Source organism: Pleurodeles waltl, chromosome 3_1 (genome assembly GCF_031143425.1).
Source record: "Pleurodeles waltl isolate 20211129_DDA chromosome 3_1, aPleWal1.hap1.20221129, whole genome shotgun sequence".
NCBI classification, from domain to species: domain Eukaryota; kingdom Metazoa; phylum Chordata; class Amphibia; order Caudata; family Salamandridae; genus Pleurodeles; species Pleurodeles waltl.
The window spans coordinates 1,052,194,918-1,052,209,691 of record NC_090440.1 but is presented as its reverse complement, the minus strand read 5'-3'; the positions used below and the strand labels follow the sequence as shown (position 1 = coordinate 1,052,209,691).

The 14,774-nt window shown below is 47.4% G+C and overlaps 1 protein-coding gene across 2 annotated transcripts in view; it reads right to left on the bottom strand.

The window, feature by feature from the left end:
• CCDC93 (coiled-coil domain containing 93) overlaps window positions 1-14,774 on the bottom strand; it is a 1,008,240-nt gene that overhangs the window by 65,904 nt on the left and 927,562 nt on the right. For both annotated transcript variants that reach the window (XM_069224342.1, XM_069224343.1), the window contains exon 22: window positions 4,903-5,016. In XM_069224342.1, coding sequence (XP_069080443.1) covers window positions 4,903-5,016 — 114 coding nt within the window. The remainder of the gene's footprint in view (window positions 1-4,902; window positions 5,017-14,774) is intronic.

The window sequence follows — 14,774 nt, the reverse complement described above, 5'->3', positions numbered from 1 at the left end:
TGTGGGGGCTGTCTCCTCTTTTTGTGACTCTCCACTAGCTGGGGCACTGTAACAAGAGGCCTTTGAGACCTTCACCCAGTGCAGGCTTTGTTTCTGGCCACAGAGAGCACAAACGCTCTCACCCCAGGTGGTCAGAAACTTGTCTGGAAGTGGCAGGCTGGCACAGACTGGTCAGTCCTGCACTAAACGTTTGGCTAAAATACAAGGGGCATCTCTAAGATGCCCTCTGGGTTTATTGTTCAATAAATCCAACACTGGCATCAGTGTGGGTTTATTGTGGTGAGAAATTTGATACCAAACTTCACAGACTTCAGTGAAGACATCATGGAGCTGTGGAGTTCGTAATGACAAACTCCAAGCCCATGTACTTCATATGGCCACACTGCACTTACAATGTCTAAGAACAGACTTAGATACTATAAGGGCGTATTGCTCATGCAGCTATTCCCACACCTGTGCTATAGTGCACCCTGCATTAGGGCTCTAAGGGCTGCTAGAGGGGTGACTTATCTATGCCACATGCAGTAGTTTATAGGCATGGGGCCCTGAGAGGGGTGCCATGTCAACTTTGTCTTTTTTTCCCCACCAACACACACAAGCTGCAATGGCAGTGTGCATGTGCTTTCTGAGGGGTCCCCCAGGGTGGCATAATGCATGCTGCATCCCTTGGGGACCTTCCCTGGCCACAGGGCCCTTTGTACTATGGGTAACTTTTACAAGGGACTTAACTGTTTGCTAGGGGTGTGTCAATTGTGGGAGCAATGGCACATTTTTTGGGAAAGAACACTGACACTGGGGCCTGGTTAGCAGGATCCCAGCACACTCTCAGTCAAGTCCGCATTAATATCAGGCAAAAAGTCGGGGTTAACCATGCCAAAAGTGGCACTCTCCTACAGAGAGCTTCTGGTAGGGAGTGAAATGTGACTTCGGCATGTTTATATTGAACCCCAGCGAATGCAGAAGGTTCACCGTAGTCTGGAAATGGGAGACAACCGAGCTCGCCTTCAACAGCGAGTCGTCGAGGTAGGGGGAGACTGAAACCTTGCCCTGCTCAGATGAGCTGCAACCACTGCCATCACCTTGGTGAACACCCGAGGGGCACTGGTAAGGCTAAATGGCAGCATGGTGAACTGAAATTGTTTGTGGCCTACCTTGAACCACCATCTCCCAGGTCTATGGCAGACAATAAGACCTGCGCCAAAGTGAGCATCTTCAACTTCTCCTTCTTGAGGAAGAGATTTACGGTTTGTAGTTCTAGAATATCGTGAAGACACTCTTTCTTTTTGGGTATCACAAAGTAGCTAGAATAACAACCACAGCCTACGTCTGATTCCAGGATATTTTCTATGGTTCCCTTGGCCAAGAGAGCTGTAGCTTCCTCTCGGAGTAGAGACAAATGATACTCTGCCAGCTGTTCAAATGCTGGCGGTAATGAGGGAGGAAAGGACTGGAAAGGCAGGGCATAGCCCTTCCTGATGATTTGCAGTACCCGTGTGTCCGATGTTATGGACTGCCAGTGGAGGAGATGATGGTGTATTCCTCCAACTGGGCAAGCATGGCCCTGCAGAACTGAACTAGGAGGGCTTTGATACTGCAGCTGCCAGGGGCTGGGTAGCGGATGCCTTCTGACCTGCAGACCCTCTAGGTCTGAAGGCAATATGTCACACGTCCTTGCATAGCCTCGGGTGGTTGCGTAGAACGGTGGCTGGCATAGGGCTGGCGCAGTGCAATGCCCCTTCCGTTGCAACGAAAGGGGAGAAAGGCAGATGCTGGATGAGGGGGTCACTGAGAGGCCCGACGACTTGGCCTTAGCCCGGGAGTCCTTAAAGCACTCCAGCACCTAGTCTGCCTTCTCACCAAACAGGTAAATGCCATCGCAGGACATGTCCATCAGGTTTGACTGGACATATCTCTGAAAAAACAGATGTTCTCAGCCAGGCGTGGCGCCGTAAGACCACTGTCAATGCAACCGCTATGCCTAGAAACTCAGTCGTATCTAAGCCACACCGAATGGTGAACTTCGCTGCGTCCCTTCCCTCTTTTACTGCTTGGAAGAATATGGCCCGGGTCTCCTCCGGGACCTGAGGCAGCCCTTGTGCAACCGTCTTCCATATGGTGTGTGAGAAATGGCCCAATAAGCACAAGGTGTTCACTGACCTCAGTGCCAGGCTAGTGAAGAAAACATTTTCTTCCAAGATGGTCTAGCCTCTTGGATTCCCTGTCCGGGGGAGCGGAAGGGAATGCACCACGGGAAGTGGAGGCTTAGACTATCAAGCTCTCAGTGGTGGGGTGTTGGAGGAGGAGGTTGGGGTTGCCCGTTGCAGGGCGATGGTGGCAGGTGATCACGCTATTTACAGGAACCCCTGTGCTGTGCTTGGACCAAGGTCCCAGTTGGACGTCCGTAAGTGCTTCATTAAAAAGCAGAAGGGGTTTGGATGTAGAAGCCCCAGGCTGAAGCACTTCCGTTAAGATGTTTGTCTTGACAGCCACTGAGGGCAATTCGAGGTCGAGGACCTCTGTTGCCCTAGGCACCACCAAGGCATAGGAAACTCCCTCCTCTGTAGCCACAGTGGGTGGACGAGAGCAAGCTAATATCTGGAGAGGTGTCCAAACCACTGACCTCTGCTAGCTCCTCATACCAGTCCAAAGATTTCTCCAACTGGTGTTCTAAAGGGCCCAGTGACCCCCCCCAATCTTCTCCCATGCCTGGCTGTTTGAAATAAGGCTCAGGCAACGATCTGTCCCCCTTGGGCACTGTTGGCGCCAGAATTAGCACCACACAATGCCATTCCGGCTTCAGATCGTCAGGAATCAGAATGGGACTGGCGCTGCCAGTGAGCACCGGTGGCGTCAGGACCGGCACCGGAGAAGGTCGCCTGGGTACAACTGGTGCCGGTCCGGATCTGGAATCAGATCCATGAGACCCCATCAAAGCAGAGGCCAAAGCTGCCGGCGCGCAGCCGGATGGGGCCTACTCTGACCCGCGGGGCCCGAAGGCGTGCCAGAGGGGTCAGCCCACTCAAATATGCAGTGCATGGCCTCTTAAAATTCTTAAATCAGTGAATGAGTGTTGATCCGTCTCCCAGAAATGGGGGGAGGCGCGGAGTCTAACTGGGCAATGGCTCTGCAGACCGTTTCCCGCTCATCTTGACGACAGACAGTTGAGGTGAAGTAGAAGTCTTCTTGGACTTTCTCTTCTTTTTGTGCCTCTTCCCAGAGTGTCCTGAGGACCTCGAGGGGACAAAGAGGACTTGGGGTCCTAGAGAGGTCCTGAAACCTCCCTCTAGACCGAGACCTTTGAGGAGTTGTACGTGCCGGTGTTGTTGAATGCTGGGCCGCAAGCAGCTTTAGGGACCGCTCCCTTAAAGTCTTTGCGCCATGACCAAGCAGTCCGAGCACGACTTGGAGTCATGGTCGAGTCTGAGGGACCAAAGGCAAATGAGATGGGGGTCCGTAACCAACACAGCACGTTGACAGGTGCTACATGGTTTGAATCCGGCCTTCTTCAATGACATTCTCGACACACAAAGGAAAAAAATAAAATAAAATAATCGATAAAATGTTGAAAAAAGGCCTGTCAAAAAGAAACAGAGGGTTAGCTCTCTCCAGATCTACACTAAATGGTGTGGAAAGAAAAGAACTGACGCCTGTGTGCCTACATAGGTAACTGTGATGTCACTTCCGGCGCCAACGACACCACATGGAGCCGAATTGAGTCACCCAAAGGCGCGCACAAGGGTATTGCTCGAGCAAAAGTTTCCGGATCCACTCTGACGCCTGGGGAAAATCAAAGGTAAGGAATCTGCAGCTAGAAGTCTCTATCAGATATAATATACTGGCAAAACACGTACCTTACTATCTGTTAAGCCCACAATTCAAAACCCTACTGCGGAATTTTGCATTTTTATGTTAGTTTTGATCATTTGTGTGGTGCTAGTGAAAGTATGCTTTCTTTGTCTATAGGTAAACAAATATTAGGAAGGAATAAGGTTTAAAAACTGGTTATTGACCTTGGGAACACCAAAGGTCGAAACACATTTGTCTGTCTTTAATTTTGTATCAATAAAGAGCAATTTTATGTGCGTGGAGTGCTAACGTTATCTCCCTGGAAGGAGTGAATTTCTGAAAGCGGGAAACAGAGAGAGAGATTTTGTGGGGGAAAGAAATAGTGAGAGAGATAGAGAGTGGGAGAGAGAGAGTGGGAGGGAGAGAGTGGGGGAGAGACAGAGTGGGAGGGAGAGAGTGGGGGAGAGACAGAGTGGGAGAGAGAGCAGAGGGGAAGAGGGAGAGTGTGAGTGCGTGTGTGCGTCCATGTATAACCCACACTGTGAGGGCCAGATCGGTCCTCATAGCGTGGGTAAGCCCTGACAGGCCGAGCCAAACACTATCTATATGAGGATCAGTGCGATAGGGGGACCGATCCCTATAGTGTGTTTAGGAAGTTTTTCAGCGAGAGCATAAAAAAACATAAGTGCAATTATATTTGCCTCAGTCCAATTTATAACCTACTCTACTCTCAAAGTGGGTGTGAAGTTAGAATAGTAAACACACACTTCATTATGGTCAATGGCCGATCCTCATAACAATAGGGTTTGGGTGGGTGGATTGGTGGACGTGTATGTGTATGTGTTACTGTTTAGTTTATTGAAAGAAAACCTCAACTGAGGACTTCAAAGCCTAAGATGTGAAACAACTAAACAGCAGGTTTGAAGATAAAACAAGATCTTTCTAGAAAGGCTTACTTACAAAGGTTAAATAAAGACACAAATAATAGAAACACCTTATATAAAGCTGACAACAGAGGATTGAAAGATAGCAGATTCACAAGTGATCGAAAAAGTACGGTGCAAGTCTTACATTTCAAACTATGACATTTAGTTGAACAATTATTTAAAAACTTACCTCTTTAAATTCCTTCACCGTTTTAAAGTAAAGTCTCTGCTTTTCTAGCAATTCCAAATACTCATCATTTAATTGATCCCTCCTCATTTTATTTTCCTGTTTCTTTTTTTCCATCTGTTGGAAGATTTTTATTTGTATTTTAGAAATTCAACCAGATACAATTCAACCAACGACAGAAGAACAAATATCTTTATTTCCAAATCATATTGATAATTAAGGTGAGCAGAAGAAATCAAAATATTACGGTAAGGGACCTACATAAACATAAATAACATACTTAAAAACACACACTAAAGTAGAGCATTAAAGAACATTTAAAATAAATATATCAGTTTAAAAACAATCATACATGGCATACAGTAATAGTCTCATATATTAAAAATGGTTGTTTTTGTTATCTATATTGAAAAAGTAAACATAAATTGTTAAAGAAAATCAAATTTTAAGCCCATACTGTCAGACCGTTTTATCGAATCACAGGGTAGCCAGGACAAGTTACTGTTAAAATTCTACTAAAATGATATGGTCATGTCTGCCTGCATTCCTGAGCAACATTCTTCCTAGTGCTTATCATGCATGCCTTAACACAGGCTCACATGAAAAGGTATAATGTGTACTGCTAGAACGAGCAGAGACAAAACTCACTTAGGGTGGAAAAGAGGCATGTGACCATGAAAGGGCCTATGACTACGTGCACTCAAGTTAATACGGTGAGTGAGATGTCATTATTCTCTGAACTAGCACCTTTCTTTTTCCAACTTCAGCAAAGAGACGTAGAAACAGAAAAAAAGGAGATTACGGCAGCATTGGCCCATGACAGGACGGGCCACAAAAGACAACCTGCCCAAAGGTCATTCACTGCAAAGTCATCAGGAGAGTATTGTTCACAGAATGCTGGGGTGAAGCATCTGATTGATCTATGATGTTCAAGTCAAAACTAAAATGTAGATAACTTCCAATCACAAGTTTTTTCTATATTTATTTTTCTTGAGATTATCAACGTTCATTCTCCATGTAATGACAATGAAGCTTAAATACAAATGCAGTAATATGCTTTACAAATACCATCACTCATTTTCTCTAAATGTGCTGTAACAGAAAAAAATAAAAACAGCAAGTTTTCTCCATTATGGTAAGTTTTTAAATAATATGTAATTAAAACAGGAAACTCTGGGTATCAGAGATAGAGGTAAAAATGCTGTTCTTCCAGCCCTTTGCTTCCTTGTCAGCCCCTACGTGTTCAGCCGCTGTGGTGCAAGCTGTCTCCCAGCACCCGCCTCATGCTATAACTAAAGACTGTTTTTGTCTCAAAACTAACTCGCCTGGCACTTGAACGCCACTGGGTGAGACGGGTGGAAAGCCTAAATGGTGATATGGAGAAGGTAGCGCGAGGCAGTAGCACACTACCAACTTGAAAGGTATCTTATCATCTGGACCTCAATAATCAAATAATGTGGTAGTGAGTGATCGGATTTCAGGCTTAAAGATTTTGTTTTCTGCGGCAGTTACTTTTTTAAACCTATGAATCTCTCTATCAAGGTAAAGGGTTTCAAGGGAATCATAAAAATGAACAAAACAAAAATACAATGTGCTGAATTAACACAAATATAGACATTCTACCCACCTTTCAGATGACCATTTGCTCACCAAGTGCCACAAATGTTATTTTTCAACATTTCTGTTATAGAATGAAATGAGAAGAGGAGCTGAAAACATTGGCGAATCAGACAATAATAGCACATAACATATTTGCATATCTTGGAATATTATTAATGACAAGACAGACCCACTGGGGAGGAAATGTACTTGAAAAGCACTGAGTGCTTTGGCTGCGAGGCAGTAATGTTTGGTACACATAATGCAAAGAATACAACTTGACTACCTTGCAGATATTAGTCACTGGAACGTCTCCGGAGAGCGTCAAGGAAGCAGCCAGGGCGCTAGTTGAGTGGGCAAAAATGCACTCCACAACATGTTTCTTGACTAAGGTATAGCAGATCTTGATATAAATGATGACACAAAGTGAAAAGGTGCGTTTGGTTACCCCTTCGCCCTCAGCTCTGGCAAAGTCCGCAAAGAACTGATAACCCACTAGGGGCCATATGTACGAACACATTTTCCCATAGACATAGAATGGGTAAAACCCTTTGCTACATCTGGCCCTAGGTTCTTTTGAGTGCGGTCGACGTAATAGGATAAAGCACGCCTGGCGTGCAGTTGATGCAAACGTGCCTCTTCTTTTGTAGGATGTGGAGAAGGGAAGGAGGACAAAAGGGCAATCAAGAAGCCCATATCAAATGCAAATACAGCCTTTGGTACAGGTACAAAGGTAAGGACAGGTAAAGAGATCAATTTGTATGGGTACAGGTACAAAGGTATGGACAGGTAATTTGTATGGGTAGAAAACTGTGAAAGGTGGATGTACGGAGAGGGCCTGAAGTTCTCAAAAATTCCAGGCTGAAGATACTGCACCACAAGAGTCAAAATTCAGAGTGAGAAGTTGAACCGGACAACCATGCATTGGCTCTAACGGGGGTGGGGGCATTATGAATGTCAGCACATGATTCAAAATCAATTGAAGAACATGGACTGAGTGGAAGAAAACAAGTAAAGTAACCCTTTTAGAAAATACACCAGTGGAGACAATCTAAACAATGATGGCTGGTAGGGCACAGGATAAGGCAGGGGAAGACAGGCGGTCCAAATAGTCTTTTAACTGTAGCTACTGCCATATCTGGAGTGGCAAGAGACAGTGCGACTTAAAGGATGTCTGAAAAGCAAGACAGAAAAATGATTTCCCATCCTCCATCAGCAGAGGAACTGACATCACTGGATCTCCCATCATCCACCTACACAAAAAGTGACACAGCTGAACTTCCCATCATACAATTGGACAGGAGTGACATTCCTGGTTTTCCCACCAAAACCATATTTAAAAGAAGAAGCCAAGCGAGAAGGCTTCATTTCACATCACCTATCAGCACAGGAAATGACATCATGGTACCCTGCAATCCTCCCGCTTCCAAAATCTACTTAATGGCAGCTGCCGCACAGATGCACAGCAGGTGCACTACTAGTGCACCAAAGGTGCGCCAAATGCAAGCCTGTTTGTGCCTGGGCTGCGCCCAGTTCCAGGAACCCTGACCCAGTCACTGCCTAGCGATACTCCGTAGAACTCCTTAGGTCACTAGATCCTGGATGCCGTTTCCACAACTGCCTCTGTGCCTCACACCACGGTAGGAGCTTTCACCTGCACCCACTGCTGGTTCACAAGAAGCCACACACCCACAACTGAAAGATGGGACCGGCTGAGTGTAGGAAGCTGGCTCTCTATTCAGTGCACTAAAATGAAGTGCACTGTGCAAAGGCTAGTGGATCCCCAATTGGTATTGCAGAAGCAAAAGTAGACAGGACTAATGTTCTAGTTTGTGGTAGTGTGGGTGACTAGTTAGGCTTATCAGATGTCAGTGCTAATCCTTTGTCGTACTCACAGAGGCAATAAATGAGACACACACTCAATTAATAAATCCAAGACCAATTTAGAAAAAAAACAATTCTTTTATATGCGTTTCAAACCCAAGAACTTCGTAATCAGGTAAGTATCTCTCAATGTTATTCTATGGAGGGAAACAATGTTCAGCAAACACAGGGTCAACAAAGACTTATGGATCCCATCTCAGGGAGTTAAAAGTAAGTACTGGGCACTGATCAGAACCACACCAACAGGTCACACCAGGTGGCACTGGGGTGGCCGGGTGCAGAGGTGCAGTAAGGCATTGGGTGCCCAATGGTTTCCTATGGGAGTTTGGTCCTCATGAAGACAGGCGTCTGGCTAGGAAGCCAGTTAGGGACAACAAGCAAGTAGATAGTAGACGGGGTGTTCGTGGGTCTGGGGTGCACCTCTGGTCCTCTTCTCCTGTGCCCAGGGGCGACAGATGCATGGGTGTCCTTAGACATCACGTTTTCATGTGCTGGGAACACTCCCGGTCAGGGGGTCCAGTGTGTTGAGGCTGCAGGTGTCGTGGGGGAGTCCGGCAGGGGTGGAACCAGGGTAGGCTCAAGCTCTTAGGAACTGGGGGATGTAGTTGGTACCAGTGACCCACCTCACTTGGGTCAGAGGTCATGGATGCAGTGGTCACTGGAGATATCAGATTTTCTCGCTCCACAAGCCTGTGGGAGAGGGGGCCTGCTTTTATTAGGCTGCAGGCATCTCAGAAGAGTCCAAGATGGGTAAGACCACACTGAACTCAGTATCTGGGCAGCTGGGGACTCGTGTTAGCACCGTTGGTTGGCTTCACCTCGGGTTCTGGGCATCAGGTGTAGTGGTAGCCAGATGGTAGCCAATGGGCTGACAACCTTTAGGGTGACTACACCGTTCTTATGACAATTTCCACTGGGAAGTGGGCATAACCCTAACTTTAGTGGCCTAATTCCTTCCAAACAAGATGGAGGATTTTAAAAAGTAGTATCTGCTTTAGCTTGCCCACCTTAGGACTGAATGAAGTGGGTACACCTCCTACTATAATTAATTTTCCTGTCTGTGCTGCTGTCAAAAGTGGGGTCAGGACAGGGGGGGTGGTCATCTTCACCATCTGGAGAGACCTGGTTCGGATTACAAAGGCGGCAACACCCTTTAAACCTCCTTGTCTTGGAATGCCCATCCTGTCTGGGACAGGAGGTCACACCTCTGACAAGTGCAGGCTTTTGTCTCAGGCCCTTGAGAGTGCTGGCTCTTACCTTGAGGGGCAAGACACGCATTTGTGGTGGCTGAACTGGTTAGGACCAGTCCTTCAACACACTAGTAGCTGGTAGGTTTACAGGGTGCTTTTTCTAATATATTCATCACTGGGGTCAGTGAGTGTTTATTATTCTGAGTTGTTTGATACCAAACATCCCAGGATTCAGAGAAGCCATCATGTAGCTGGGGAACTCGTAATGACCATAGTCCAGCACATGCATTTAAAATGGCTTCCCTGTGCACTTACTGTTTCTCAGAAATGACAGAGACATAGCAGGGGCTTATCTGCTCATCCCCATATGCCCTCACTTGTGCCTGGATGCACCCAGCTTTAGGGGTGAGTTACACTTGGCACATGCAGTGATAGGGGACCTGGCAAACAGGGGTGTGTGCCAGGTCTTGTTTTCAATTTAGCCTGCACCAACACATGCAGTTTAAAATGGCAACACTTGTGTGAGTTTGGTAAGGTGTCCTTGAGGATGGCACAATTGGTGCTGCAGCCCTCAGAGACCTTCCTTAGTACCCAAGGCCCAAGGTACCAGGGGTAGCATAAACTAGGGACTTACAGTGGTAGCTAAAGAGTTTGCCAATTGTGCAAAACAACTCTGCAGTTTTGGGGAAAGAGATTCGGCGCAGGGACCTGTTTAGCAGGGACTCGGTGCACTAACAGTCAAAGACACATCAGAAACCAGGCAAAAAGTGGGGGCTAACCATGTCAAATAGGGTGCTTTCCTACACTAAGTAGCAACACTTCTGTCAACCTCTTTATCAAAGAGACCTGGTTCAACCTTTTATCAGTCCCTGACAACACCACAGCAATCCCAGTGGGCTACAAGATGGCTCATCAGGACCGCCATCACAAGCCAGGAGGAGGACTCACAACCATCTAAAAGGAATCCACTCAGGAGGTTGCTTCTTAGCTTGAGCGTAGCACATTTTGGGGTAGCGTTCAGCCCATCTGGAGATGGTTCTCTTCTGTACTGCCCAACAGTTCTTCGCACCCACATAACCAACAAAGAGTTAATCATCCACCCAAAAGAACAAGTTACTTACCTGCGGTAACGAGGTATCTGGTAGAGACTCTATCTAGCTGCAGATTCCTTACCTTAGAATTCCCTGGTGTCAGCTTCGAATCCGGAATTTTTCTGCTGAGCAGTACCCTGTGCGTGCCGTTGGGCGTCATCGTTCGGATCCGCGTGCGTCGACCAGCTCCGCGTGCGTTGTCAGCGTCGTTGGAGCCGTCTATGACGTCACCGTTGTCTATATAGACGCCGTCTTGGCGCGCATACGTCAGTTCTTTTCCCACAACTTTCCACGCCAGAAGCACAGAGTCATGGAAGAACCAACTGATATGGATTTTATCTCTTTATTTGACTGTTTGAAGTAAAAATTCTTACATGCCTTTAAGAAAGGCAAAAATGCCAAGATCATATATATATATATATATATATAAACATATATATATATATATATATTTGTATAAAAATATCCGCAGAGTGGGGAGGCTTGGCTTGGTGTAAGGAATCTGCAGCTAGATAGAGTCTCTACCAGATACCTCGTTAATGAAGGCAAGTAACTTGTTCATCTGATAGAGAATTCTAGCTGCAGCTTCCTTACCTTAGAATAGATACCCAAGCTATAACCCATGGCGGTGGGTCTGAAGGAGATTTTTACACTAGGAAGTCCTGCAAAACAGAATGGGCAAAATGCCCCTCTCTTCTCACCTGGCTATCCAGGCAGTAGTGTTTTGCAAATGTGTGCAAGGAATCCCACGTTGCAGCCTGACAGATGTCCACCACCGGTATGCCACGTGCCAATGCAGTGGTAGCAGCTTTCCCCCTAGTAGAATGAGCTCTCAAGCCCTCGGGAGGCTGCTTCTTTGCCAAAGCGTAGCAGATCTTTATACAGAGAACGACCCAGCACGAAATGGATCGTTTCTGTACCGCCCGACCCTTCTTTGCACCAACGTACCCCACAAATAGTTGGTCGTCTACCCGGAACTCTTTAGTGCAGTCAAGGTAGAACGATAACGCTCTTTTTGGGTCCAGCCGATGGAGACGCTTCTCTTCCTTAGAGGGATGCGGTGGGCAGGGTGATATTTTGAAACCAGATGGAAAGGGGTCACCACCTTGGGGAGGAAAGAGGCACGAGTTCTGAGAACCGCTTTTTCAGGAAAGATTGTGAGATACGGCGGTTTTGATGGCAAAGCCTGTGGTTCACTCACTCTTCTGGCAGATGTAATTGCCACCAAAAAGGCTGTCTTAATAGTGAGCAGCCGAAGAGGACAGTTATGTAACGGCTCGAAGGGAGCACACATAAGGAAGGTAAGAACCAGATTAAGATTCCACTGGGGCATAACGAAAGGCACAGGTGGGAACAAATGCACAAGCCCTTTCAAAAACCTCTGTACTATAGGTGATTTAAACCGAGATGGTTGATCGGGCACTGAAGAAAAGCTGATAAGGCTGCAAGATAGCCCTTGAGAGTCCCTAAGGAGGAACCCTGTTGGGCGAGAGACAATATAAACAAAAGGATGTTAGACAGAGAAGAAGAAAGAGGATCAATAGACCTCTCTGTACAATATGAAACAAAACGTTTCCAACAGCAGGCGTAGATAGTAGAGGGATGCCTGGCTGCCAGAATGATATCACAGACCTCGGGAGGGAGGTCATAAACCATCAACTATCGCCGCTCAATCTCCACGCAGGAAGGTGCAGAGTTGACAGGTTCGGGTGGAGAACCTTCCCCTGCTGCTGCGACAGAAGATCCTCCCGAAGAGGCAGCCTGATTGGAGGACCGATGCTCATTTTGAGAAGCTCTGGATACCAAACACTCCGTGCCCAATCCAGAGCCACTAGGATTACTTGGGCCCGGTCGTTCTTGATTTTCTTGAGAACTCTGGGCAGAAGTGGTATAGGCGGAAAGGCGTACTGGAGGCCTGAGTTTCACTCGAGATAAAAAGCTTCTCAAAGTGATTGCTGCCTTGGAAACTCCAATGTGAAATACTGCTGACATTGTGTGCTCTCTGTAGAGGTGAACAGATCTAATCAAGGATCTCCTCACTGCTGAAAGAGACCTTGTACCACCTCTGGATGGAGATGCCATTCGTGATCAACTAAGCATTGTCGGCTAAGTTTATCCGCTCTGGCGTTCAGAGAGCCTGCCACATGTTGAAACACCAGGGAAATGCCCTGTTGATCCAACCACATCCATAGCTGCAGAGTCTCTTGACAAAGGGTCCATGACCCCACCCCACCATGCTTTTTGCAGTACCACATGGCGGTGGTGTTGTCCATGAACACCTGCACTACCTTTTCCTGAGAGATGGAAGAAATGCCTTCAATGCTAGTCTGATCGCACAGGTTGATATGGATTCAGGACTCCACTGGACACCAGATACCTCTGATCTCTGCCTCTCCCAGATGACCGCCATATTCCAGGAGTGACGTATCTGTCACTACTCTTAGATCTGGTTGGGGAAGGGAGCGGGCTCTGATTTAGACCCAATCATGGTTTGTTAACCACCACTGCAGATCTTGTGCAGTTCCCTCCGATATCTAGACCATGTTAGAGCAATTCGCCTGGTGTTGCACCCAATTAAATTTCAGGTCCCACTTCAAAGCTTGCTTGTGCCATCTGGCATGTGTCACCAGCAGGATGCAGGAGGCCATTAGGCCGAGCAGCCTCAGAGTAATTCTCACCGAAATCCAGCATAGAGCCTGAAAGATCAGTATCATAGCCTGATTATCCTGGACTTGCCGCTCTGGGGGATAAGCGGAAACTGCACTGTGTCCAGTACAGCTCCAGTGAAAGGGAGACTCTGAGAAAGGTGTGACTTTGGCACATTTATAGAGAACCCCAGTGAATGCAGGAGGTCTGCTGTAATCTGGAGGTGGGAGACAACAGTCTGAGTCGAGCACATCTTCAACAGCCAGTTGTCGGGAAAGACTGAAACCTCTGATCTGTGCAGATGAGCTGCGACCACCACCATCACCTTGGTGAACACATGAAAGGATGCTGGTGAGGTCAAAAGGAAGCATGGTGAACTGAATGTGCTTGTGGCCTACTGTGAACTGCAAGTTACGTCTGTGGGCAGGGAGGATGGGAATAGGGAAATAAGCGTCCTGCAAGTCCAATGCTACCATCCAGTCTACTGGGTCCAGGGCAGAAAGAACCTGAGCCAGAGTGAGCATTTTGAACTTCTCCTTCTTGAGGAACAGACTGAGGCCAAGCAGATGCTGGGCAGCATGCGCGGCACAGTAACTGGATGGGAACAGATGTGGCTGGGTGCCACTTCCATAGCCACAAAAGGGGTGAAAAGCAGACTAAGGGGGATGATGGGCTGCTACAAGGCCCAAGAACCTGGCTGGAGCCTGAGAATCCTTGAAGCACTCGAGCACAGAATTTGCTTTTTCTCCAAAGAGATGGTTGTCATCAAAGGGCATGTCCATACGGTTTGGCTTGGATAGCCCCAGAAAAGCCAGATATATTCAACCAGGCCTGGTGCCTTAGGGCCACTGTTGATGCAACTGCTCTGCCCAGTGAGTGGGTCGTGTCCAATCCACACCGTATTGTGAACTTTGCTGCGTCTCTCCCATCAGCAACTGCTTGGTAAAATACAGCCCAGGACTCCTCCGGGATCAGTCGCAACACTTGCGCAATCGTATTTCACAGCATATGGGTATAATGGCCTAGAAGGCATATGGTGTTCTCAAAAGTCAAGGGGGTACGACCAACGCTGATCTGAATCCAAGCATGGATCCCTGGATGCCCCTCGGAGCTAAGGCCGAAGCCGCCGGCATGGAACTCAAAGGCCCCAAAGGCAGGCCAGTAGTGTCGGACTATGCAAAAATGAGGGGCATGTAGTCATAGAACTCTAAGTTGGGCAGGTGTTCTACCGGCTCCTGGAAACTCTTGGAGGTGTGGAGTTGGCCCAGACGCAGGTACCGCAGAGGGAGACCTAGATCGATGACTCTCCCACTCCCTCGTCTCTTGAAGCACGTTTCGCCTTCTTCGACGTCTTCTTATGCCTCGACTTGTCCTGAGGACTTGGAGTGGGATGACGACAAGGGGGGCGGGGATTCTGCAACCAATCTTGAGACCTTCTGGTCGACCAAGACCGTGACTTGCATGG